Raw genomic sequence first — 27776 nt, forward strand, 5'->3', positions numbered from 1 at the left:
TCGTATTGTAGTAAAAAACATTAATATTAGAAGTTATAAATTTTTATTATGCATGAACTTATATTTTAAATAATTCAAATAATATAAAAAGAAAGCCTACTCTTGTTTAAAGATACATTTTTTAAATAATTCTAATTGAAAAAATACTTGTATTACATTAAAAAAATATACACGAATTCACATAGTTAAAAAAATAAGTTTTTGAAATATTTATCTTAGATATCTTTTTAATAGTGTTTAACATTTTTTTAAATTATTTTTCTAATGAATTTTTTCTCTTTATTTATCTTTATTTTTTTTTTTTTATAAACGATTTAAATCTATCCTTATAGGATTGATTTATAATATTGATTACCCTTTACTTTATTTATAATATTGATTTTATATAAATGCTATCGAATAAAAAGCAAATATAATGTCTATATTAATTTAAATTAAAAGTAAATTATAGCGAATATTTGAAATTGTATTCGAATATATGAATTTATCATAAATTTAATTCATTTCATTCAATTTCATTAATATTAAATATTCTTTATTAAAAAATAGTGTTATTATATAAATATTTATTTTGTTAATACAAGTAAAATTACCACAAGACTAAAGATAAAAGATACGAATAATATACTTTACCTGAATTTCATCACCCGTTTCTTCTTCTTTAATTTTAATCGGCGTACAATTTTTTCTGGGCAAACGATTGACTCCATTATATTTGTGCGCGGACGAAAATACTTTCCGTGCGTTTTCTTCAACTTTTTTTACAAACGAATTAACTGGTCTATCGTCCATCACGAAATATGAACATAAATTCGAAAGTAATGTTTCTTTAAGCCTTGTAGTAAAATTTCAAGAAAATTAATATTAATATAATTCTTTATATCATATAATATCAAAATTCATTTCTTTCTTAATTATATCACATTCAATGAGAAAGCACTTAAAATTATTTTAAATAGAATTGCAATTTGCACTTTATTTTTGTATTTATTTATTTTTCAATGTCACTTGTTTATTGGTTAAATGTTATAAAACAAACTGTGCTGTTTCTGTAATGTAAATTCTTTTTCCTTTGTTCTCTTTTAATTCATTTACTGCACTCAATGTCAAGTACATCTGCATGTGACAAGTTCTACCTAATTCTAGTTTTGCAGATAGTTATGTATAATTATATTATAATTGTTATAATAATACGTTTTCAGATTAAAATTTGTTCTTATCGACAAAATTAAGTTACAAAATACAACACAATAAAATTAGAAAAGAATATAAGTAAATATGTTACTTTTGCATAAATACATTAATTTTTTGTATTTAATTCAGTCAAATTATGTATACACCAAGAAATATTTATCTGAATATAATTAATAAAATAATATACATATATAATGTTTTATTATATATTATTTTATTAATTATATTCAGATAAATGTTTCTTGATGTGTATATATATAATATATATATATGGATGTGTATGTATAAACAAGTGTTACTTTAAGAAAAGAAAAAAAAAAAATGATTTAAAATCTATTGAAGTTCAAGTTAAAATCTATTAATATTTGATTTTATATTTTCGTAGAATATTATTAAAAACTATATTTATAGGAAAAACCAAATAATTTATAAATCGATTCAATTGTTATAAATAATGTTTCAATTACTCATTAAGTATTAATAAAACATTATTTAGTTTTGCAATATTATTGCAACAGCGACAACAAGTAAAATTTGAATATTTTAAAGAAAATTTATACCGAACATATATATATTATATATATATATTCGAGTAGGTAGGTAGTACTAAAGCATCAAGCTGTGCCTAATCAAATTTCACTGATATTTTTAGGCCACTAAGGTAACACAACTTGCGTGAAAATAGATCGCATAAATAACTCGTCCAGTATCTTCTCCTTCTCACCAACTTAACAGAAAATTTCTTCGTACTTTTCAGACATTTATTTTTACACGATCCGTATGTTTCGTAGTTATCATTCAATAATAACCACATGTTTAAAACTTTTCAACATTATACAACGTACTTTTAGTGAAGATGATATGTTTCATGAAGATTTACAGATTAAAAGATTTCTTCTTTACATAAATGCAACGTGTGTCACTGAAATAAACAGAACATACACTAATAATCGAATATAGTTTGTTAAAAGAGCATCTCTTATTTATCAATCACGCATTATATTTTTTGATTTCCCAAGTTTCAAAGCAAAGTTATTATTTTTTTCGAATTGGAACATCCAATATCAAACAATTTTTAAATCAAGATTCAATTCTGATATACAATAAAAAAGACACAAAGAAAAGCAAGAAAAGAAAAACAAGATTTAATTTCATACGCGCACTTTTCTTAACTATAACAATTGTTTATAACGCTGATTATGCTATTATTTAAGTTTTGAAAATGAAATCCTGAGAAAACCTGATTGACATATAAGCTATGGATATAAAAATATTCGTGGAATTATTTCGTTACAAACCGTTCGCGTTCCTCTACAGGCGGTGATGATAACAACTGACATGTTACACCTACGGCCGCTCAGCGTCAACTAATGGTGAATTTTCGCAGTCTGTTAAATAACGCGAATTCAATATTACAAAATTTACACGTTCACCATTTTGTTACATTAAATATTATAAATTCATTTCCAATATTTTAGAAAATATATTTTTTAAACTTGTCTGATAAATATAAACTATATCAATGAGTCCAAATATAAAGTAATGACAGAAGTTGAAGATAGTACAAGGTGTTACAAAATTAAAAATTTGTTTATTTTTCCATATTATTTCTAAATACTTTTAGCTTTTTAATTTTCTTTCTTAACACTGTACTAACTAATTTTTTGGTTTAAAAACATCCATATTGAACAGACAATAAGAATTATAAAAAAATTAGTTTGATAATATCATGACATATGAATGTACACATAATGTTTCAAAAAACATTGAGCTTTTTAAAATTATATTACATGTGTTCCATTTTTTATATGAAATTTACATAAAAAGAGATCAATTAAATTTACTGTTGTAAAATTATTAGTTATTTACATATCTTGTTCTCTATTTAAAAAAATTATATGATAATATTAAAATTATCATAGTATAAGTATTTATCTTTTTATTGTCATTCAATATTTTTACAAGTAAACTAATAACTTTAAATACAAAAATAATATAATATATTGAAGAATTTTAAATAGATTTTAAAAAGGTACAGCATTATATAATAATTAGTTTGCTAAGTTATAGAAATATATTGGAATAAAAAATGTTTAAATTTGTTTAATTTCACCACTACAATGAGGACAACAAGTTATATTTGAATCACTTCGTGGAAGAAATATTTGGCCACCAATTGCAACAGCTGCTCCCATCACTGCACTACAAGCTACATCTCTTCCTGATGTGAGTAACTTTGGACTCATAAGGAGCTGTAGATAAATGGAAAAAATAAATGTACATAAAAAAAAACAAAGTAAATATAAATTATTTATATACTAAAAGTATTAATAAAAACTTACTTGCTCTGCAGTCTTTTCAGCAAAGGTTTTCATATCTAAGCCAGTTATATTAATTTCTTTTTGTAAATTAATATTTTCTACACCGCTTAATAATTGAACTTTTAGAATTTCTGCAAGTTGATAACACCCTTGTGCTAAATCTATTATGTTTGTACTTGGTAATTCATGTCTTTTACGAGAAACAGTTCCAACAGGATCAAAATTTTCACGCAAAATACTAAGTGTTCTGGAAAAAAAATATATAACATATAAATATATTTTACTACTTACTATTATATTACAGAAATATGTTCATTCATAAAAGAAATTTTTTATAAATATTTATAAAGACCACACCTGTATGTTTTAAGAGATATGTCTCTTACAAGATTTCTATCTTCTAGAAGTCTCTTTATTGATTCTTGGAGATCTGTAGTTCTTTGACAAAGAGCTGCTTTCCATTTTGCAAGTTCTTCAACCATTAAGCTATGAAAAGTTACTATAAATTAATTATATACAATTGTCAAATTTAAAAGACATGCTAAAATACATATGAATAGTAGTCTTAAAACTTATATTATTACATCATGTGAATATGAGTATGAGCTAGATAATTATGTTCAATTATTTTCATTTACCTACTGGCTAAGAATTTACTTCTCCAAACTTCACATTGGCCAGCCAACCATTCTGTTTGTTCTTGATGGGTTGAAAGATGTTGAGCAGAATTTAAAAGTGCTCGAGCAAGATGTAATTTGTCTTCAGTCAATAAATGAACTTTGGTTTCAAGATCTTCCCCAACTGCAGCTACTAACAAGTTTTTTAATTCTCCATTAACCTATTGTAAAGAAATTTATAATATAAATAGAATTATAAATAAAATCATAAAGATGTTATGTAATACATAAGAAGTGCAGTGTATTTTAAGATAAATATTTATTTTACTATTTTCTCATTATGTTTTTAAATAATATATAAGAATTAATTAAGTTTATGTCAATTTAATAATGAATGACATTAATACCTGTGCTTGAAATTTCAATTGATTTTCAAGTTGACTGTTTTCCTCCTTTAGCTTTTTTATTTCTGTTTCATATTCTTTTTTTTCTTTCAACCATTCACTTTCAAAACACTTATCATCCAATGTTTTTACATCATTACATGGTATTTTTGTTTCATGAAGTTTCATTGCAGCAACTTGAGATACAGTTGTGTTCACATTTAAATTACTTCTTTGTAATTTTTTATTCTTTTTTTCATATGGAATGATTGGATTGACTGCAGCTTTATAAGGTTCATAAGGGATGAATTTTGGTTCTTTTGATTTTAATGAATTCAAAATATGTTTCTCATCTTTCACATTACTAACATGTCTTGGTATTAAATTTACTATTGGACCATTTGGTGTAACTGGAGGGATTAAACTTAATTGCTTTAAATTTGTGGGATGATAAATTAATGTTTCACCAAGACGGCATTTTGTTTGTTTAATTTCAACTTTTTCAGTCATCACATTTTCCATTCCATCGCCTTGTGTGCGTTTAGTCCAACCCAAAGTTTGTAAATCTTCAATATTAATTAAATTACATTATTAACATATGATATGAAAAAGAAAAACTAATAAATATTTATATTCATATTTTACAGTACAATCATTCTGTCATTGCACTACTAAAATAATAAGTAAAATATTAACATGTATTTTATAATAATCATTGTTAAATGAAATAAATAAAAAAAATATACTTTATTATTTCTATAATGATAATATTACCATAAAACTATAAGAGTCTTAATTTATATGTATCATAACAAATATTCATAACATATTTCATATTAAATATAAGAAAAATAAAAATATGAATATATAAAAATACGTAAGTAAGAAAACAAATCAAAATAATATTTATTTTACAAATAAAAAAAATAAACATTTTATGAAAAAATGTACAAAAGTAAATAATGAAAGAGTAACTAACCTTGTGATTTAGTTTGAACATTATCTTTCATAGAATTAGTAGCCATTTTCACTTTAATTGTTTTTAAAAAGATTTTAATATCATTTTTGATAGAAATAATATATTTTTATCAACCATCAATATACTACTTGATGCATCAGTGAAATGTAGGGAACTCAAAATGATACAGTAAAATATGCACTACAAGTAATTATGGAAGTAAAAGAAAATTTTTATGTAGATTGTGGTACACATGCTAACAGTTACTTTTATTAAGTAATGTTCATTTTTACACCTTTCTAGATATTTTGAAATTAAACAACGTTCTTGTAAATAGTTTCTTGTAATTAAAGTACCGAATGATACTTAAAATAATTATCGAGGAATATTGTAATAACAATAAAAAATATAAAATTATAATGATTATGTGGAATGCACTGTTAGATTTTTTATTTGTATTATTGTCAATATAATATATCATACCATTTTATAATACAATTTCAGGAAATAATGATACAGAATGTCGTTAAGTATATTATTCTTATACTTTACATTAACATTTTTATTATAAATAATATTTTATTGAGGATATGTACAAAAATTGTAAATAAATATAATATATATTTTAACATAAATTGATTTATATCTAATAATAATATGATTCATAAAAATCACGAAAAAGACTGATTTCTATATAAATTTTCGTTTATCTAATATCGATATTCCTATTGTTATAAATTACTGGCAAATAGTTTCAAATTTTCATAGTTAATATTTAATCATGCATTTAATAAAATACAAAATATTTAAAAAAAGTTAAATTAACAAAATTCAATATAATATGTGAATTAAAAATTATAATTTTGTAATAATTAAAATTATAGTCGAAATTTAAAGCACTAAATAAATTGTAACCTCTTTCAAAAATTATACATTTTTAACTAAGAAAAGGAGATTTGTTATTAATATCACTTCATTAAGTACGGTAAGGTCTAGTAATTTACTAACTTGTAATAATAAATACAATAATATAATAATTCTATATATTTCAAATTGATATTAAAATGAATTATCATGAACTTGAATTTTGATTTCGAATATAATAGTAACATATATATTAAATAAATTGTAATAAAATTAATAAAATAATAAAAATATAATAACCAGCTTCAGCACGAAAATGGATAAGAAAACTTATAGAAAATATAAAAAAAGGATCGCTCAAGCTGTAGCTAAAGTTGATAATAAGGCACCAAAATTTGAAATACCCATTTATTACAAAATGTGTGATATAATAAATGATATAACTCGAATACGACAATTAGACAGAGAAAACATGGAATTAATAAGGCGGATGAATATAATTACCCGATTAGGAGTACGTATTAAAAATTTTATAGCTACAAATATTTTCTATTCTTGTTTATTATTGTCTTTTTATATTCCTAACATACCTGTATAATTACTTTCTGTTATTTTTAAAATCTGAAATTCATATCGTATACTTAAATAAAAAAGAAAAAATTGTGTTTTTATCTCGATTGTGTCTAATTATAGGGAAATATTGATTGTTGGTTACCAAAAATAAAATACACATCAAGACTTGAAAATCAGAAAATAAAAAATGGAATGATTATGAAACAAAATATACAATTATTACAAAAAATTCGTAGTGCAGATAGTAATTATTCTGCTGCAGAGTTTGTTCAAAATTGGAAAAAAATGAAAAAGAAAACACAGCATAGAAAAAGGCAAATCATTATTTTTTAAGTACTTCAGGGCTATACATTTTTGTACTTCGAAATTTATAAGAAATAATTTTGATATTGATTTTTTCAAAATGTATTTACAATATAATTATTATAACTACGTTATTTTTTGAAATTTTAATTAAAAAAAGGAACATATTTTTATTTTTAGCTTTTTACGATTGTGATAAAATTATAAATCATATACATATTCATAATTTGAAATAATTTTATTTACTTATGTGTGTATTTTATATTTTCAATCAAAAAATATGCGTTTACTTCATATTCTTCAATTTTCAACATAATATTTACACTAATAGCAAAAATGAAAATAAGAATACTGTAATAAAATATATTAAAATACAAAAGATAAATTATGAATTACATTATATATTATGTAAGCATTCAACAATATAGCAAATAATTCTTTTTAAATTCTATAGATATCCAGAACCTACAACTCAAATTATTGGCTTACAATCACATCAAGATCATTGTATGGTTAAAGATTTATCGTTGTTAAAAGAAATGAATCCATCTATTCGAACTAAATGTTTTATTGAAATTGAAATCCAAGGAGATAATCAAAATTTAGGATGCATTCAGTTTGAACTTTATGATGATATTGTACCTCGAACATGTACAAATTTTGTGGAATTGTGTCGTGGATATAATGGTTTATCATACAAGTAAATATTCATATGTACATATCTTGATAATACTTATTATCATTTAAATTTGTTCTAAACTATGAAAATAGCGATTTCAATAATCACGATGAATATTGCAAAATTGTATCTAATTCCTTTATGAAGTACATTGAATATTGAATATAAAACATATACATGTAATAAATGCATAACATATATACATAAGATAAATTATAGATACGCATATCAACATGATCATACGTGTATATATTATTTATTTATACACGATACAGAGATACATAATATAATTAAAGAATAATTACTTTTTTATGAAAAAATAAAACGAATTAACACATTATTTTAATCGAACAGATTTATTCAGATCATGTTATTTCCATTAGTTATTATTTTTTACAAGTATAGTGATATAACATAAAACATACAATTGTATTAAAAAACATTCATATTTTTCCTACTAGAAACACACCGTTTCATCGAATTGTTTCCGGTTATTGGTGTCAAGGTGGAGATGTTACAAAATTCAACGGAAGCGGAGGAATTTCCATATATGGCGAATCATTTGAGAATGAGAATTATAATTTACGTCATGCCGGTCCCGGAATTTTATCCATGTGTAACGAAAATGAAAATACAAGCAATTCCAAATTTAATCTTACTTTTAGACGATTGGAAACAGTAGATAAGAAAAATGTAGTTTTTGGAAAAGTAATTTCAGGTCTTTCAAATATTTATAAGGTAAATTTTTTCGGAGATATTAATAAATATATTTCATTAATAGATCTGTAGTCTTTAAATAGATTTTATACAATTATTTTTTAGGAGTTCAATGAGAACTTAAACATTAACTATCTTTTATCTTAAATAATTAGTTTCTACATTATTTTTAAAATAACAACAAACTAAAATTATAAAAATTAAATAGAATTTTATTGCAATAAACCTTATTTTAGAACATCAAAATATAAAAAAATATGCACAATTTTATTTTATACCTTCAGAATCAAAGAATTAATAAAAATTCACTTGGATATTATACTGCAAAAACATTCCTTTTTAATTTATTTACATTATAAAATCAAATATAAATAACATATTTAAAAAATATGATTGCTTAAGTAATAATTAGTAGTTATTACTATGTATTAATATAACATTTGATATTTATTAGATCGAAGAATTTGGTACAAAAACAGGTAAACCATTTAAAACTATAATTATATCAAATTGTGGTATTATATCAAGACATGTAGAAAGAATTCAGAAAAAACTGAGCAAGATATAAATAACTCAACCAACTATTAAATAAAAAAATTATAAATATTCCTTTAAGCTATGTAAGGAAATTCAATATGAACAATTTAATTATTTGTATTTATTTTAATGACAGGAAAACGTAATCATATCAATTATTCAATTTATTTTTCAGGTTTTCTTGTTTTGTACAGACATAGTAATTTGTATATTACGTAGAAGTATAATACATTTAGTAAAATATATAAGTATATAAATACGTTTTTATATATAATATTTGACAGTAAATCATAATTTGTAGTATTTCTTGCAACATTTGCTGTTTTTAATTAATTATTTATAAATACAATTATACATTAACTATTTTACATGTTATCTCTATTGCACTATATTAATGTCATAACTAATAAAAAAGTGAAATATATTTCGCACATAAGTATCATCTCCAGAAAATTACAATATTTGTGATTTTAGGAACATTAAATACGAGGAATATTTTTGAAATAGAATCTGTTTTAGAATTACTATCGAGCAGTTATCATAAATAGCTTTTTATTTTATCCATTTTTTATAGTTGAACATCAAGATTCTTTTATACATAATTTATTTTATTACTTAAATTTTAGGAATAATGATTTAAATATTCTTTTGACATATAAAATATATTTTTATATAAGATTGTAGTTATTCGATTTATTTATGAGAATAAGGCACTTTAAAATTTCTGTATATAATAAAAATCATTGTACTGATATCTTAAAATCGTTATTATAGTTAAAACAGAAGGTATAAATATAATGATTTAGTATAAAATAATATTAGCAATTAAGATTAAAACATAAGCATGGGGTCACGTTCATATCATAGTAATAAAAACCTCTATGTATTAGAAATAATTTGGTTTAATTCAATTAACTGCAAAGATTAAATTTATGTTTTTAAGCTGGTATTCTTTTTGGATTTAAGTCATACATTCGACGCATACGTTTCTTTAATTCTTGTGGAAATTTATCGTAACATTTTTTACAGGCTGGTTTCAAATCAAATTCAAAGAATTTAGTTTTCTGGTTCATTTTTTGGTCACAAAATGCACATGCAAAGTGATGAACGCACCATGCTTTGTTCAAAGCTGTAAAAACTGAAAAATTTATAAAATATCATGTATTTATCATCTTATTCATCATCTTTAATTTAACGATTTAAAATAAAATTTATATAATAATATACTCACCATCACCAGAAATTACTTGATTACATACAAAGCACAAATTGCCAAAAAGTTGATGGTAATGTGTTTCACAGTAAGCTAATCCTTTTTTCTCATAATGTCGATGACCTAAGAATGGTTTTTCACATTTTGCACAAACAAAATGTTCAACATGCCAATGTTTACCTAAAGCAGTTACTACTCGTTCCTCAATTGGACGTCGACATGCACCGCAAATTGGAATTCCCATTTTATCATGACATCTCAAACAATATAATTCATTCTAAAAGTATTAGTAATTAAAATGTAAACCAGTAATATATTGTAAAAAAAAAATACTTTAAGATGACATAATTATAAATACATACCATTTCATTAGCAGCATATCCTGGTCTAGAATTAACTTCTCTAGCATCTGAATTAAGTTCTATACCACAAGCTGTACAATTAAAATGATACGGATGATAGAGTTCCCCACGAAAACGAAGAGGTTTGTCATCAATCACCCCACTGAAAGTTAGATGATTTTATAAATATATAATACAATACTTAAATAATATAATTATACATATACACAATTACAAATTTAGTCACAGAAATAAAACCAAAATTCATACTGGCACTGATGACAAATATATTTTCCAAGTGCTCCAGCCTTAACACGTGCATTACATGTGTGACATAAAGCTCTACCCTGACATTTAATAAATCCTGCATCAGCCAATTCACCGTTACATTCTTCACAACGAAAACATCCTGGATGCCAATTAGCATTCATTGCTTTTATGACACGACCAATAACAAATTCTCCTACATACAAAGAAATATAAATTACTTTTAAAAATTTAAGTATTTTAAATGCTTCATTATTATAAGCAATTAAAACAACTTACCACATTTTTCACAACAAGGTGCAAATAAAACATGGAAATCATGTTCACAATACTTATACCCTTCAAATTCATAAAATATTCCATCTGGGAATGGACGAAAACATTGTGCACATCTAATAAAACGTTTTTTTATTATAATTTATTACAACTGAAGACAATGAAGATAAATTATTATATTTAAATTTTATATACTATAGATTGTTAAACTGTTTAAATTATATATAATTCACTTACAAGTTAATTTTAATAATAATTTAATATTCTTACACAAAGCATTGAGGATGCCACAACTCTCCATTAGAATTAACAATTTTCTCATGAGGTACAAAACCTTCTCTACATCGAGAACAAAACATATTATCCAAAGACATCTCTGTAACACTTTTTTGAAGATTATATTATTAATAAGAATATCTGCTAAATATAGCAAATTTTTAACACAAAATATTTATAAAAATTTGTATCATAAGTTAGCATCATAATTGATAATAGTCTATATTTTTTTAATTTAATAAATATGTATTAAAATTTCATTTGAATACAATTACAAAATGGAAAAAAGAAATTGAGTATAATTATTTACTAAAAAATTTAGTTATTATATAAATTTTATATAACTAAGTGTAATTAAGGTATAATTATATATTGATACAAGATCATAAAAGATACAAAACCAGAAAAATGTATTAACAATTTCTTTTTTTATTAATTATAAAACTTTCAATATCTTATGTAAAGGATATTTTATATTATAAGTTTGAAGTAGAATAATAAAAATAATTTATTTTTTACCATTATCACTATACAAGAATACGTTTTTTTTTTACAATAAACAAATATTGCAAATTTATACTATTATTTATACTATATTCAAGTTAACATTTCAAATATTTTATAATATCTGATTTAAAATTATATACCTTCAAATTAAATTTGTTGGTGGAAGATATCCTATAACACTATGTTTCACAAGAGAAATAATTGTGCTTACCCTGGCATTCTTTAATGATAAAGAAGAACTAATTAAATCGCACGACTTTTATCAATGTTTTTTTTTTATTAAAGAATATATCAATATTATATATTAGAGATTATTTTAAGAAGTACCTAGTATTTTTATAAACAAGAAATTTTCACTTTCTATGATAAAATTTTATATGGAATATACACAGTATTATAAATATAACTTTACTGTGATACAATGATTTATTATATATTTAGAACAAAAATTACGTCATCAAATAATGCTCCACCTTTTCTGCAATAATCATTTACCTACTGTGGCCAATCAGATGTTAGAAATGTAAATTGCCTTTTGTGAAATATTATTTCAAACAATGAAGTAGGATTATATAGATATGAAACTTCGAAGAATATTGAAGAAATGTCATCATTTTCTCTTATTTAATTCAAATAAATAGAGTTTTTTTAATTTTAATTCTTTATTTTTGTTAAAATATATCCATAAATATGAAATTTTATTTACCACCTTTCACATAAAATCATTTAATTAATTTATTTCTCGATTAATATTTACATTTTATATTTCTGGGGATGTTTTAAATAATATTAAAATTTTTAGAATATCTTTAAAAAATAAATAAGCAAAACTGTTACAAAAATTATAATTAAATATATAAACAACAAAAGATTGTTCCAAATTAACTTTTATTAATACAATTTTCAATGTTATGAGACCTTAAATTTACATAAGACCATTTAATATATAAATGACACGCTCATTTGAAGTAAAACACGTATTTGGAAAGCTGCATTAAAATAAGTTACTAATGGTATCATCTTTTTCTTAATTTTAACCTTACTTCAATATAAGTCTTTATTATTAAGCCTAATTCCTGACAAAATATCTCTTTCAGTGATATAAGTATTTATGTAAAAATACGTAAGTATTAACATAAGTATGATATAAAATAGAAATATCATTATCAAGTTGCATTTTATCTACTAGTTTATAGTATCTACTAGTTTATATATCTTTAATAAAATATAATATTAAAGATTTAATTAACTTTTTTTCAAGACTAGAATTTAGAAAAGTTAATGCATTGATGATTGTTTGAATTTCTGTTTTAAATATAATGTTCTAAATTTCACAATTACTGAAACAAGATGTTATTTAAAATAATATATTTCTAATGGTAATTCTATATGTATTACTAGTTATTACAGTAGTGTAACAATCTAAACGATTGTCAATACTCATATCTTTCATTACATATGCTGCATGTTGTGTTACAACATAATAGTACATTCAACTTAAATAGTTCTATGCGTATAGAACATGGATCTAAGGGTTCATCCATATAGAAACAATGAGTGAGTTCGAAATATTTTATTGATGGAAGTATTACGTAGTACGTAGAAGTATACTTTGTTAAACACAAGTCAGAAGTATTATAAAAATTATTTTAAATTCTAGTAATAACTAATAATAGAAATAACTAGGAAGGAATTAGAACCTAATTTTTAAAATCTTGAAACTCGAATCTGAAACTCTGTAAAATTTTGAAACTCTCGGAATTTCTTGAAATGTGAATATTATTTTGTAAAGAGAATATTTTGTATTAAATATTGAACTTATACCTTTGCAATTACAATTAAATGCTAATCTTTGTATACCTTAAAAATAATTTGGAATATATGTACATGAATCGAACATTTTCGAAGTTTTGTGTATGACTTTCATTGATTTTACATTTTATTTTGCCTGAATTTCAAAAATTTTTAATTAAGAGAAAAATTCAAAGTTTTCATTTCTCAAAATTCGAAACTTTTGAAAAACCATCCCTAGAAATATCTCAGTGTATATGTACTTTTATCCTTTTATGACATAACATTTATTTTTTTATTATATAAAATTAATACCATTAATTTTGAACATTGCATTTAGTAAGTTGAATAATATTAAATACGTAATTTAGAAAAAACATGTTAAAATCATTTAATATAGTAACATGGCGCTGTTAGCAGTTTGCTAATCGATCGAAGAGTATTAGTGAGGTCGACACTCTGTAAATGTTTTCGTACGAATTGTTTGTGCCGTGGAAGAACGTTCTCTTTCAATAAAGTATTAACAGTGTAATTTGAAAAATGGCATGGTTATGTAGTCGTGTTGCTTTCCGGACTTGTCGACGCACATTTTTGAGCGATGCTGTTAAATACAAAGCAAAGAATGGTAAGACATATAGTAAAATATATTTATATAAGTATTTTACGTTTTTATATTACGTAATATGATGGAATTTATTGGTTTTACATAATTCTTAATTCTTTTTAAGTAGATAATACAAATTTTTTTCTAATAAAATTCTTGTTCCAGGTATTCCTGAGCCATTAGATCTTGCGACAGGTATAGAAAAACGTGAATTACTTGCTGCAGCAGCCGGAAATTTTGTAAGTTTCTATGTTTAATAATTTTCTGAATCAATTAATAATTTTATATTATTTGTAACTTATATCTCAATATTAAGATTATTTCAGATAATATAAATTATTTTGATTGATATTTTAATTCATTATAATAATAATAATTATTATTATTATTATTTATTGTTTTATTGTAGGATCCATATCACATGAAAGCCTTAGAAATATCACGTGATAGCACAAGAGAATCACCAAATTTAGTACCAAGCGCATTCAAAAGTCGTATTGTCGGTTGCATTTGTGAACCAGATACATCACATGTGAATTGGATGTGGTTACATGATGGTCAACCACGTCGTTGTGAATGTGGTCATTGGTTTAAACTTACTGAAGTTGCTCCATTGTAATGTAATGTCATTTCTTGTTAATTAGTCATTTATTAAAATAATAGAATTAATATTATATAATACTACCAATTGTTTTTATTTACAACCATTTCGTGTCCTATCTTTCACATTTTATATACTTTTAAAATATTGGTATTATGCTTACTATCTTTAACATTTCTAAGTAATATATTTTAAAATGTCATTGCAATAAAATAAAATTCATTTTATAATAATATAGATTAATAAAACACATTGATATAGAAAATTATATATAAATACATTAATTTTTAATTCATGTTTATTATTGTTCTTTCCTATAAATTCTGTTAATTATCTTGAATTATTCTATATAATTTATTATGAACCATACAATTTAGAAATTATTTTATTATTAAATTTTTAAATATAACAGATATCTCTTTGCTAATACATTTTTAAATTTATGCATAAGTTACATTATTACATATAAATTTATGTTATATCTATATCATTTCAAAATTTAATGAACAAATTGTATGTGTTAATGACTATTATTTTGGTGGACTTTAAAAAGCAAAGATGAAATTTGGAATCAATGCCATAAATATAAGATGAATAATTTTTTAGCACTAAGTAGTATATTTTTAAATACCTTTTTATTTATTATACATCAGTTTATTACATATGAGTTATTCAAATATAATAATTTTAAACGATAAATAACAATATACTAAAGAAATATGTTTTGAAAACATGTTTTGATGATAGTATGTATAGAAACTATAGCATTCTGTGCAAAACATGAAATTTATTTTATATTTATATTATTTGTAAATATAATTTAATTTTGATTGTGAAATATTGTAAATATGATATACATCAATTTTTATTTTTATGCTATAAAAATCATGAATTTCATCTATTTTAAGTTCATCACAGTCATAATACAATTGTAAATTTATTTATATTTAATTTTCAAATTCACAATCATAAAAATATGACAATATTATGCAAGAATGAAATTAATAAAATTGATACTATAATAAAGAATTCATTTCATATTTTATACAATAATTATATCTACGCATTTAACTTCAGCATATAGATTTTATGAACACGAGTAATTAATTTTTTTGATATTATGCTTCAAATTTACAAAAAATTCTATAAGAATTTCTAATTTGCATTCTCATATCAATTTCAACAGAATCATAATTATAACAAATGAATAAATTATTATCATTTACATTATAATTAGGCTAATTTGTATTAATTTATTATGCTTTAGACCTTTTATTAAATAATATTGAAGATTCCTAAAAATTTGTTTTAAACACAATATACACTTTGATATTCTCTTTGGAAAGGGACGTTTCTTGTACTTAATAAATCAGTCCTTGGTCTGCGAAAGAGTAGTACATGTGGTTCTAAAAAATTATTTAAATTTAAGATAAATAATATCATGTTGTCTTAATGTACAATATAGTTATATTAAATGTAAGTATTTAGTTTATTTCATAGTTTATTTCATAATTAATTAAAATCCAAATAAATAGTAATCTAAATATGTTTAACAATAGAATTCATCAAAAGGGATAACAAACATATACAAAAAGTAATAAGTGGGATCAGATATTATCAGATTATTCTTCTATTCATAAAGTTTAATAATTCTGTAAGAATTATATGATATATGAAAAATTTAATTTGTATTCTTTAATTAATTCTTTTTTTTACAATAAGTATAGGGAAGCTATAAAGAGTTTTATTTCGTTTCTGAATTTAATATTAATATTATTATTCTTATTAGGCTAAAAAAGTAAGGTCTTTAATGAAAATATATAAATATACGGATAAATATAAAATTTGAATATTAATTATCAAATTATATATGTTATAATCAAACAATGCTATTATTATGAAAAGTACAAATATATGTATTTTTACCTGGTACATGCATCATATAATGTACCCAGCCTGGACTTTGTTGAACTCCTAAATTTCTCCATTCTGTTTCTGACATAAGATGCGTTTTTGGAACATGTCTTCCTAAATCAGCAGGTAAGATAACATGTCTGTAAAGAAACAAATATTCATTACAAATTAATACTTATTATAATTTTACAAAATTTTAATATTAGTTATGAACAATAAGTTATACTTATTTTTTTATTATATACATTATTTGAAATATTTATAGATCATTAAAATACAAATATTATAACGAATGTAAAAAAAAAAAATAGATACATAATATACATTAATTCTTTTCATATAATTTTACACTAAATAAAATGTGTAACAAGATTAAATATATACAAATCAAAACTATATATATAAAAATTTATTTCAATAGTTTATAATGCTATACGTTAAATATAATTTACATATTTTAATTTAACGCTTTAATGACTTAATATTTTAATACAAATTAACTAAATTTTTGTACAAACCTATATTCATATTTATCGTCGTTGTATTTTTCAGAATATTGTATTTGATCAGTTGGCATTTTGAATGTTGAAGTATAAAGACTTACGAATCTTTTTCTTTTATAAAATTTATGGCCATAACAGTTATATATACTCATACAATAATAAATTTCACCTTATTTTCGATGACGTCAAATCAGTTTCCGCACTCAATAAAATAGGTACTAAATTTTTTAAAAAGTTACAAATAGTAACAGCACATTTAAGAAACTAATACGCCCTCTTGTAGTTTTATCTAAATTATATTAAATGCAAAAAATTATTAAAATTGTTGTTGAAAAAAAAATCTATTAAAAAACTAAAATATTTGACAAGATATTAAATTTAATGAATCAATAGGATTTTAATATTTATTAATAATTACAAAATGCAAGATTTATGTCCACTATGTTTGAAAAACGGTGCAAAGAAGAAAATAAAATTATTGCAAATTAATTTACAAGAAGCTGTGTGGGTATGCGAAGAAGATAAGGTAGATTTCTAATATTAATATCCAGAAATATAAATGTTTTTCTTATTACTGTAATATTTTACTATTTAGTAACATAACCTCATATTCAATGCTATTTGAGTTATTCATAAGCTAAAGTGGTTAACTTCAATTTAAAATTTTTTTTAAATTTTATTACTAAATTACGTAATTGGTGTTTAACTTTTTATATTTAAATTAATTTTTCACTTTTTGTTTTGCGAAGTTAATTGATTTAGCAAATGAGAGCCTCATTTAACAATAGAAATTAATTTAAAGAACAAATATAGTTACATATTTATAAGTAGGAATATGATAATGTTATTTATTATTATATTTTTACTTTATATTAAATAATCTATTTATTTATTTTATATTTTAGTGCATATGGCCTTTTGGATATGAGAATTTTGTATTTTGTCCAAGAGTAGTAGGAAAAAATTGGTCATGTTATTGGGATGATTTTAAACCAACAATACCAAGATTAAAAGAAAATTCTGAAATATTATTAGGTAGCACACCTACAGTATCTATCAAACATACACAAAAAGAAATTATTAATAATTCAAATGTACATTGTTTAGAAGATATTAATGATATAAGTAACAATTCAAACATAATAGATTCAAAACCTAGTTTTAGTGATCTATGTACTCCTGTTTCTGAAGGACCAAATATAATATCAAATATTAAAAGTAAAGAAGATTGTAATGAAAATAAAATTTTAAATGAAAAAATTACTACTAGTAGTATAAATATACATAATAGTAGCTTGCAATCAATTGACAATGATATAAAAGTTAAAAATGAACGGGTAAATTCAGTAAATAAACAAAACAAAGAACAAAATGATATTTCTACAGAAAGTATTAAAAATATAAACAATATAAAAACAATTCCTAAAATAATAAATATTGAGGAAACAAATATTGATATTTCTGCTAGTAAGATAGAAAATAAAACCTCTATTCAAGAAGAACTAAATGAAAAGGTTTTAGATATTAATAAGTTTATAGATATTACTGACTCTAAAGTAACATCAGAAGTTAAAAAATTATCGGACTTAAAATCAACTGTAAGTATTGAAGGTGTACAAAAATCTAATTTAAATATAACTATGATGAAAATAGATGGTTTACCACCCATAACATTATCTTTTGAAATCCCTGTGTGTAATACAACTCCTGAAACAGTTAGAGCTAATATCCAACAAATTGATTATAAAAAGAATAATACAAGATCAAATGATCCAGAAACAAAAATTACACCTGTAAAACGAAATGTAACCAGTGGCAAACAATATGAAAAATTCAGTTTCAGTGTTATTAAGAAGAAAATGGAATCAAATAATTCAATCGATATTAGCAATGCTAATAATAATTCTTTAAATTTAAAGACAAATCCAAAAATTCAAGAAGTAAAAGATAATTCAACAAAAACTATTTCAAATGTAAGTGTTTGTGCACAAAATCAATTTAATAATTCTGTGACTTGTTTATCAAATCAAGAAAATGTTACATTTAATACTTCGGAAGTAAATACTAATGTAAATATAGATACAGATTTGGAAGACCTTTTAACTAGTGCTTATAATGCTTCTGAAGATATAAGTGATGAATGGATAAATTCTTTATTGTGCTGATATTGAATTAATGATGTAATTTATTATAATTAATTATTTCATCAAAACAGTATTATATAGTTTCCTATATCACGTATATTAATTAAAAATCTTAGAATAATTGTTGTAAATAGATTGCTTAATGTTAGTATAATAATATAATAATATAATAATAAGTAAATGAAATAAGATGTAAAAAATATAGATGTATGAGTTCTTTTTTAAGTCATACAATATTTAAGAAATTTAATTAAATTATTTTGTATCAACACATTTTACTAAATTGTTTATTTTTGTAGTCTCTAGATAAGCATAGTAATTAAAAATTTTATTTTCATTAACTTATCAAAATATTGTCATGTTGTAATTATTTTATTATGTAGAATTTTATTTCTAATATCATGATTGTTTTATTATAAAATTTGTTATATATTAATTTGAAATTTTGCATAATGCTTTTGATATTAATATATGATTAATATACATTAATATTATATATTTAATAGATATTCAGTATATGCAGGCACAGCTTTATTATGTAATACATTATATGTTTGAATATGTATATTATAAGTATTATAATAGTCTTTCCGATTAATTACATAATATATTTCTAAAACATTTTATTTATTTTATTTAAATCATTTGTAAATTTTAGTATAAAAATAACTTTATTTTTATACAATCCCGAAATAAAGGAAAGTATCTATACTATTTATTATTCCATGTAATCCATTTAAACAATGTAAATATTAGATAACTTTACTAGGATTATTGTATTGTTACGGATCTCTCATATCCAACCTGTACACGGCCTAGTAACAAGAGCGAACTGTAATTTTCGGAATAGTAATCCATGACCTACTAGGCTGTTCGGGCAAAGAACAATCGCGGCTGTTCTCTATAAAAAAGGGCATCTTCCACCGAAATTCAGCTAGTTGAGCTGTCAAAGTTCAATAGAGTTAATTTAATTCTACGTCGTGAACATTTGGAAACTTTCAGCAATCCAGCGATCGAACTCATAGAAGAGGAGTTCTAAGTGCGATCCGTAACAATTGGTATCAGAAGTGGGATTGCTGAATAATTCCAACCATGGTTAAATTTGTTGAACTGAAAATTCTACAGCTGAAGAAGGAGATGGAAGCCAGAGGATTGTGTGTAACTGGACAAAAAGCGGATCTTCAAGCTCGTCTTCGAGAAACGTTTGAACGTTTGGTAATGGATGTAGCAGGTCCTTTTCCTACAAGTGACGCGGGAAGCAGGTATGTACAAGTGGTTTTGGACTATTTCAGTAAGTGGCCGGAAGTTTATGCACTGACCAACCAGGAGGCAAAAACGGTTGCTGAAGTTTTCATTCAGGACTGGGTGACTCGGTTTGGAGTATCAATTGAAATACATTCGGACCAAGGTAGAAATTTTGAATCTGCTGTATTTAAGGAAATGTGTTCAATGTTGAGCATTAAGAAGACTCGAACGACAGTGTTGCACCCACAATCTGATGGAATAGTAGAAAGATTCAACCGCACTCTTGAAGAACATCTGCGGAAGGTCGTGCACAAATATCATCGGGATTGGGACAAACACATCCAGATGTTCTTGTTGGCGTATCGTGCTGCGGTGCATATAACTACTGATCATGCACCCGTTAGAGTTACGTTTGAGAGGGGCCTGAGGCTCCTAGCGGATCTTAAATTTGGAAGGAAACAAGGTGAAGCAGTGGATGAAAGTAACTACTGGGCAATATTCAAAGACGAGATGGAAAACTTGCACCATTTCCTAAGGCAAAAGACACGGCTCATGGGTGACAAGATGAAGGACCGTCACGATCAGGGAGTAAACTCTGACGGATTTAAAGAAGGTGATTTGGTATTGCTATTTAACCCGCGGAGAAGGAAAGGTTTGTCTCCGAAACGTCAAACATCCTGGGAAGGACTGTTAAGGGTGATCAAACGTCTAAATGACGTGGTTTATCGCGTTCAATCTTGTGCGAGAGGTCGTAGCAAAACGAGAGTCGTTAACTTGCAGAGACTGACCTCTTATGGCTCGAAGAATTCTGTGTGGGATCGGGACAATCAGACTTAAGCAGGGAGCAGGGAGCAGTGTTACGAGTTTCTCGTATCCACCCTGTACACGGCCTAGTAACAAGAACGAACTGCAACTTCCGGAATAGTAATTCAGGACCTATTAGGATGTTCGGGCAAAGAACAATCGCAGCTGTTCTCTATAAAAAAGGGCATCTTCTGCCGAAGTTCAGCTAGTTGAACTGTTAAAGTTTAATAGAGTTAATCTAATTCTACGTCGTGAACATTTGGAAACTTTCAGCAATCCAGCGATCGAACTCATAGAAGCGGAATATTAAGTACAATCTGTAACAATATTGTTTTCATGTTATTAAAGAAAAATTAATATAAATATTATAATTTTTTTATAACATATTTTGATATAAATAAGATGTACTCATATTTTATAGTTATTTTATGTATATCGTGTATGTTACAATATAATACAATTATGCATAAATTGTTGTGATAATGTATATAGTAAAAATTATTTATTTTTAATATAATCAGTACTGTCAAGATATCATTATTTTAGGATATTATAATTGTACATAATATATTTTGAAAATATTATCACCCAATGAAAGAAGTCTCCACATAGTTTATAATCCAGTTATTTAATAAATATAATATGTATGTAAATTTGTTTTAAATTGTCAAAATAATTATTATTAAATGTGTATTACACAATGTTACCAGAAGAGCTTATCCATGTTTTCATAATTATGAATTGACAATAAATTTATTTCTGAAGCTATTGTATTTATACAATATTCTTAAACGTAAAATATTCGTAATTTAAATTGAACTTCAAAATGCTTTAAATGAGTGACAATGAATATACAAAAAATTATATTCCAAGAAAACAAGCCTATTATACAATATAATATATCTTTTAGGAGATTCTAAAATATTTGTAGAATATAAAGTAAGAACACAGTGAAAGTGAAATTAAAATATGCAAAAAATTATTGCAAAAAATATATTTATATTGTACACTTACAGTAAATTGCAAAACAAAATGGTTATTTACCAATGAATAAAAAGACGTTTACAAGTACTTTGCATTCAGCTTTTTTCTTTGTCTTTTAAAATTTCTATTTTTCGACCTAACAAATCATATTTAGAATGATTTGGTTCTGGATCTTGATCTGTATCTGAACTACATTCACTGTCGCTAGAATCATCATAAGAACCAAGGCCAGGTAAAATTCCAATACATTTCATGCCTCCTGCTTCTCGTGTTATATCTTCATGTTGTAAAGTATCACTTTTAAATGTAGATTCACATTCAGTGACTATTTGTTCATTTATTTCACAATCTTCCTTTTTCAATGTGTCTTTATTTTCATCAGATATTTTTCTCTTAACACCTCGAGTAACATCTGCACAAATAGAATAAGTTAATATTAGAGGCAAATAAATATTAAGGATTTCTTCCTTACTACTTGCAGTATTTAACTATTTTTAATATAGTTTTAATTCTTTTAATAATAATTACTATCATTTTTCAACCTAATTTTATCAATTGTTATTATTCAAGAATTTGACATGATAAAAATTTTTAGTTACCTTGTTTTTGTTTTTCAGGTCGCTTAACTACAACACCAGCTAATAATTTTAATTGTGAAGTACGACTACTAAAAAATAAAATTTATCTTTTAATGTTAAAATATATATTATTATTAAATTAACAACAAACATAACAACAAAAATGATTATGTATTGAGATTATTTATCAAATATTATATCATAAATTTCAAAATGTTCAAAGTGTAATACTAATAATAGGAAAGGGAATTATATTTATTACAAACATATTAGATAAATTAGTATATTACCTTCCAGAAGAAACATTTTTATTTACAATTTGAGGATTTTTTAATTCTTGTTTTAATTTTTCACTTAACGATTTTTCTTGTAATGAAGCAACAGCAGCTTTGAAGTCACGCATTTCTTTTTCTTCTTCAAGATTTTTTTTACGCTCTTCTTCTAATTTTGTTCTATCTACCAAATCCAAAAATTCCACTTCATCATCATCTAAACCTTTTATCATATTTTCTATAATTAAGAATATAAGTTTATGATATAATAAAAAATATATTATTCTTTATTTAAGTGAACATATATCTATTATAAAATTTATATATTTAATTATATTCTGAAATGTTTAACTTACTTAGCTTATGTGCTTCTTCATATTCTGTGTCCCTTTTATTTTTTTGTTCTTGTAGCCGTTCATACAAAGATCTTGGATCATATGATTCTTCTGGAGCTTCTACAAAAATTAGCAGACATAGTAACAGTAATCAACTTATAGTAGCTAAAATATAAATAGAAAATATAAAGAATAGAGAAACAGCATTTGTTATAATGTTTATTTCAAATATGATATAATTTCTATGTACATTTGTTGCAATAAAGATAGCTTTTTTATATTTTAGCAAATAAAACAATTAAAAAATGTTAATTTCATAAACAATTTTTTTCAATTTACCCTTTATGCCATAATTTGTTTACTACTGTATATATTTCAAAAATTGAAGACAGAATTTAATGAATGTATATTGTTTATAACACATAGTTAATAATAATATCTATAATATATTAAAACAAACAAACAAAAGATGTATATATATTCCAATTATTATAAAAATTGTAAATCACAGAATAATGAATTTTAAAAATTCTATTTTTTAATGTATATTATAGTTTAGGAAAGAATTACATAAATTTATTGTTATCATATACTATTATAATTTATGATAAATAAATTTAAGAAAATTGACACAATTGTTATGTTGTAACAATCCAATTATATTTTAAATCATCCATTAATGACAGAAAGGATAAAAATAAAGACTAAGTACTATAATTAATTTTAAACATATTATAGTTTTATATTAATTAAACATATTCCTAGAATAAATTGTTAAAATATAATATATAATGAAAATAATAGAAACCTAATGGTTGGTCTGCAGTTCGTACACGTTCCCATTCTTCTTGTCGTATTCTTCGCTGTTCTGCAATCTCAGCTTCAGATATAAATCCTGAACTCATTATGAACTAAAAAAAAATGTTGAGATACAAAATTTTTATTTTTAGTCATTTAAAATATCATATACAAGTAACATTAAAAATTTATTTGCTATGATTAATATTTCTTTAAATAATGTATTGAAAATAGTAATATATTCCTTATTTTATTAATATTAACAATTACATTGTACATTCAATAAATTATATAAAATTCAATAAATCATATAAATGAAAGATAATTCATTCATATGATTATAATGTTTTACTATAATTAAATGGCTAACATTATGTAAGAAAACATAAATAAATGAATACTTTTATTACAATCAGCAATGTCATATATTACATAGTATTTGATATATAATACACGCATATTTTTACTAAAATTTTTGTATTAATACTTACCACTCCTATCTATAGTAATCTTTGACAGATTATACAAATATTTAATAGCACAAAGAATATATGTTTTCAATGTCTGTGAAGTTTTTACTTTTATGAACACTCAACACTTATAATTAGTTATTCACTCTTCACCATAATTAAATATCGAAATTTGTTCAAAATAATTTTTATTTAGGTTTTATATTTAATACTTTAAATTAAAAGTTTCAAACATTAAATTAAATGATTTATAGCATTAACATTTTTCTAGGAATATTTGGCATTCTGTATTTTAGTCGTAAAACCGTCTTTTTTAAAATTTATTAGTTAGCAATAAGACGCTACAAGATGTTAATTACTTTTTAATTTAGTTAAAATATTCTTAATATATAGACAAATTTAATGATGTTTTCAAATTAGTAAATGAAGATAAATATTTAGTACTTTTTGAAAAATATAGAGGTTAAGTTCTACATTTAAACTTGTATAATTGTAATTGAACACTCATAAATTGTATATTTTATTACAAATAGATCACTTCTTTTACACAATTAACGTCAGACTGAACAATATTTTGCATTACCTTATCATTACCTATGTCACGAAAACGATGTCCCGCAAATTAACTGCTCGAAGTTAACCAAGCTTTACACGCATGCGTAAAACATTACACAAATGTTATATACGTGCACATTCGAGTGTGTGCAAAATATAAATGTCGCTATATGTAATTATGATATTAGATAATTTTAATGCATATTTTATACAGTATTATACACTAATTTAACGAAACTATATTACATAATAAATTATATAATTTTGTCTAAATTATATTTATAATATATACGATTTACTCATCACATTAACACAACAGAACTAACAGAATTACTTTAAATTATTCAAAAATTCTACATTCTATATTAATACGGAGTAATAACATATATAAAAATAACAAAGCTCAGTAATTATGACTCATGTTGTGCATTTCTATAACTTAGAATGAGGAGAATAATAAATTTAAAAAAATTATTTCAAATATTTTTATTTCTTAAGTAAATTATACATAAGTTTCTGGGAATTCGAATGTTACATCCCGACCTGTTAACTTCTTATAGACAGCTACAAAGGTGTTAACCTAGTAAATAAAACATTGCTTTAGATACTACATATCAATTATTAATAGAAAATATAAAGATAGTTAATTTATGTTTTCCTACTACGGAAATAAAAATGAAATTTTAAAGATTGCATTTTAAACTAATATTTAACATTAAAAATACATTTACCTTATGTTCAATGTTCGTTTGTTCATTTTTATCTAAATGAACTTTAATAAGTTGTTTACCATCAAGTTTAATTCTGATGCGTTTTCCAACAATCTCTACAGGATATACTAAATCTTCTAATAATGCATCGTACACTGCAGTTAATGTACGGCTAAAAAACAAATTTAGTATATATTTATTATCAATATATATAATAGTACATATGAACACAAGTTATTAATATTTTTGATAATATAATCTACCTTCTTGGTCTTTTCTGCTTATTTTTAGTACGTGTTTTCCTAGTTGGTTTAGGCAAAATTTTACGTTCTCCAACAAACATAACATGTTTCCCAGAAAACTTTTTCTCTAATTCACGTACAAGTCTAGTTTGAATTTTTTGAAATGCCTTCAACTTTGGCATAGGTACATATATAATGATGCACTAGAAAAAAAATATTAATTTAATTTATATAATTACATATTTGTTTAAAAAATTTTATTTTCATTTCAAACATCATGTAAAGTAACTAAAATTATTTAGACTCTAGCATGAGTGTTATCCCCAATACAATATCTCTTATAGATATTTAATTATAAATGTTGTTTATTACTTAGTATTTAAACAAAATTGATATATATTCACAATCAAAATTATGCAGCATTATTGACAGAAGTTATAAAACTGAACTACTATTTTAAGCTAATAGAAATAAAGATAAATTATACAAATAGAGTATCATACAAAATAAAATGTTGTTTTACCTTCTTATCATTTGTAATTTCGATTTCACGTGCTTTAGTAATATAAAGTTCTCTTAATTGTGACTTTAAATCACTATTCATTTCCAGTTCCAGTAGAGCTTGGGAAATGCTGGCTTCGAACGCATCAGGTTCAGCATCACCACTTTTTATTATTTTAGGATTTGCAGTATACATCTAAAAAATATTTAGAGGTTAAGTTCTGTTCTTGTTTATACACAGATACTTTTTTAAGTTTTAAACAATTATTTTATTTATAACAATTTTAATTAAAAGAAATATTTCATGTTAATTTTGTAAAATAAATAAAAATATAATCTTAAAGTTAGATATTATGAACTACAATATGCTGTCAAACATAGTAAGTACATTGTAACAAATAGAATCCAATATTATCAAATTTTATATAAATGATCCGAAAAAATATATTAGTTTATCTAGTAAATTGCAATGTTACGAATAACATGCAAAGTTTCATTTAATGTTTTCTAATTCATTTTAACTTTGTTTTTAGCTAAAAACTGAACTGTTTTTCGCGTGTACCTTAATGATATCTGCACCGAGTGAAAAAGATCCAACATACCCATAGATAGATTTACCAACCGTTCTATTCACAAAATGTCTCTATATCTTTAGTCATATTTATATAACTATAATTATTTAATATATAGCTCATAAGT

At 23.5% G+C, this 27776-nt stretch overlaps 9 protein-coding genes across 14 annotated transcripts in view; 3 read left to right on the plus strand and 6 right to left on the minus strand.

Annotated features, from left to right (window-relative positions):
• The window catches only part of Sobp (Sine oculis-binding protein), an 11876-nt gene extending 9320 nt beyond the window's left edge, over window positions 1-2556 (minus strand). The window contains exons 1-3 of one of the 2 annotated variants that reach the window (XM_017906999.1): window positions 2493-2556; window positions 2040-2116; window positions 634-835 (exon numbers count right to left, since the gene is read on the minus strand). In XM_017906999.1, coding sequence (XP_017762488.1) covers window positions 634-792 — 159 coding nt within the window. In that variant the 5' untranslated portion in view covers window positions 793-835; window positions 2040-2116; window positions 2493-2556. Of the gene's footprint in view, window positions 1-633; window positions 836-1918; window positions 2117-2492 lie in introns of both variants that reach the window. The other variant, XM_017906998.1, reaches the window with a different exon arrangement.
• A 731-nt stretch (window positions 2557-3287) lies between these two features.
• Window positions 3288-5599, minus strand: LOC108552446 (golgin-45). The gene is made up of 6 exons (XM_017906993.1): window positions 5495-5599; window positions 4540-5081; window positions 4154-4353; window positions 3873-4001; window positions 3537-3762; window positions 3288-3446 (listed from the first exon to the last, which is right to left on the minus strand). The coding sequence occupies exons 1-6, from the start codon at window positions 5538-5540 to the stop codon at window positions 3288-3290; spliced, it is 1302 nt and encodes a 433-aa protein (XP_017762482.1). The 5' UTR covers window positions 5541-5599.
• A 777-nt stretch (window positions 5600-6376) lies between these two features.
• LOC108552439 (peptidyl-prolyl cis-trans isomerase cyp6) lies at window positions 6377-9177 on the plus strand. Its single transcript, XM_017906983.1, has 5 exons — window positions 6377-6458; window positions 6641-6851; window positions 7031-7224; window positions 8354-8630; window positions 9064-9177. The coding sequence occupies exons 2-5, from the start codon at window positions 6654-6656 to the stop codon at window positions 9175-9177; spliced, it is 783 nt and encodes a 260-aa protein (XP_017762472.1). The 5' UTR covers window positions 6377-6458; window positions 6641-6653.
• Window positions 9178-9999: 822 nt separating this feature from the next.
• stck (LIM zinc finger domain containing stck) lies at window positions 10000-12334 on the minus strand. 2 transcript variants are annotated; one of them, XM_017906994.1, is made up of 7 exons: window positions 12238-12334; window positions 11514-11627; window positions 11247-11359; window positions 10971-11163; window positions 10722-10863; window positions 10378-10636; window positions 10000-10284 (listed from the first exon to the last, which is right to left on the minus strand). In XM_017906994.1, exons 1-7 carry the CDS (start codon window positions 12243-12245, stop codon window positions 10085-10087), a joined length of 1029 nt encoding a protein of 342 aa, XP_017762483.1. In that variant the 5' UTR covers window positions 12246-12334; the 3' UTR covers window positions 10000-10084. The 2 variants fall into 2 exon arrangements, with proteins under 2 accessions (XP_017762483.1, XP_017762484.1); XM_017906995.1 differs by lacking the exon at window positions 12238-12334 and adding an exon at window positions 12167-12223.
• A 1924-nt stretch (window positions 12335-14258) lies between these two features.
• Window positions 14259-15102, plus strand: LOC108552451 (cytochrome c oxidase subunit 5B, mitochondrial). Its single transcript, XM_017907000.1, has 3 exons — window positions 14259-14442; window positions 14587-14660; window positions 14831-15102. The coding sequence occupies exons 1-3, from the start codon at window positions 14358-14360 to the stop codon at window positions 15038-15040; spliced, it is 369 nt and encodes a 122-aa protein (XP_017762489.1). The 5' UTR covers window positions 14259-14357; the 3' UTR covers window positions 15041-15102.
• Window positions 15103-16330: 1228 nt separating this feature from the next.
• LOC108552454 (cyclin-dependent kinases regulatory subunit) lies at window positions 16331-17571 on the minus strand. Its single transcript, XM_017907005.1, has 3 exons — window positions 17455-17571; window positions 16949-17076; window positions 16331-16428 (listed from the first exon to the last, which is right to left on the minus strand). Exons 1-3 carry the CDS (start codon window positions 17511-17513, stop codon window positions 16331-16333), a joined length of 285 nt encoding a protein of 94 aa, XP_017762494.1. The 5' UTR covers window positions 17514-17571.
• A 289-nt stretch (window positions 17572-17860) lies between these two features.
• Window positions 17861-21909, plus strand: LOC108552449 (probable myosin light chain kinase DDB_G0279831). Its single transcript, XM_017906996.1, has 3 exons — window positions 17861-17965; window positions 18345-19412; window positions 20586-21909. The coding sequence occupies exons 1-3, from the start codon at window positions 17861-17863 to the stop codon at window positions 20661-20663; spliced, it is 1251 nt and encodes a 416-aa protein (XP_017762485.1). The 3' UTR covers window positions 20664-21909.
• An 802-nt stretch (window positions 21910-22711) lies between these two features.
• LOC108552452 (protein FAM192A) lies at window positions 22712-25721 on the minus strand. Of its 3 annotated transcripts, none has more exons than XM_017907001.1 (6): window positions 25653-25721; window positions 24610-24712; window positions 23823-23921; window positions 23485-23704; window positions 23216-23283; window positions 22712-23028 (listed from the first exon to the last, which is right to left on the minus strand). In XM_017907001.1, the coding sequence occupies exons 2-6, from the start codon at window positions 24704-24706 to the stop codon at window positions 22712-22714; spliced, it is 801 nt and encodes a 266-aa protein (XP_017762490.1). In that variant the 5' UTR covers window positions 24707-24712; window positions 25653-25721. The 3 variants fall into 3 exon arrangements, with proteins under 3 accessions (XP_017762490.1, XP_017762492.1, XP_017762491.1); XM_017907003.1 differs by having other exon boundaries at window positions 25664-25720; XM_017907002.1 differs by lacking the exon at window positions 25653-25721 and adding an exon at window positions 25091-25227.
• Window positions 25722-26095: 374 nt separating this feature from the next.
• Window positions 26096-27691, minus strand: RpS7 (ribosomal protein S7). 2 transcript variants are annotated; one of them, XM_017906992.1, is made up of 5 exons: window positions 27640-27691; window positions 27100-27273; window positions 26598-26779; window positions 26356-26506; window positions 26096-26204 (listed from the first exon to the last, which is right to left on the minus strand). In XM_017906992.1, exons 2-5 carry the CDS (start codon window positions 27271-27273, stop codon window positions 26127-26129), a joined length of 585 nt encoding a protein of 194 aa, XP_017762481.1. In that variant the 5' UTR covers window positions 27640-27691; the 3' UTR covers window positions 26096-26126. The 2 variants fall into 2 exon arrangements, with proteins under 2 accessions (XP_017762481.1, XP_017762480.1); XM_017906991.1 differs by lacking the exon at window positions 27640-27691 and adding an exon at window positions 27466-27542.
• Between the last annotated feature and the right edge of the window lie 85 nt (window positions 27692-27776).

The sequence above is a fragment of the Eufriesea mexicana genome, unplaced genomic scaffold (genome assembly GCF_001483705.2).
Source record: "Eufriesea mexicana isolate 0111107269 unplaced genomic scaffold, ASM148370v2 scaffold6825, whole genome shotgun sequence".
Classification (NCBI taxonomy): Eukaryota; Metazoa; Arthropoda; class Insecta; order Hymenoptera; family Apidae; genus Eufriesea; species Eufriesea mexicana.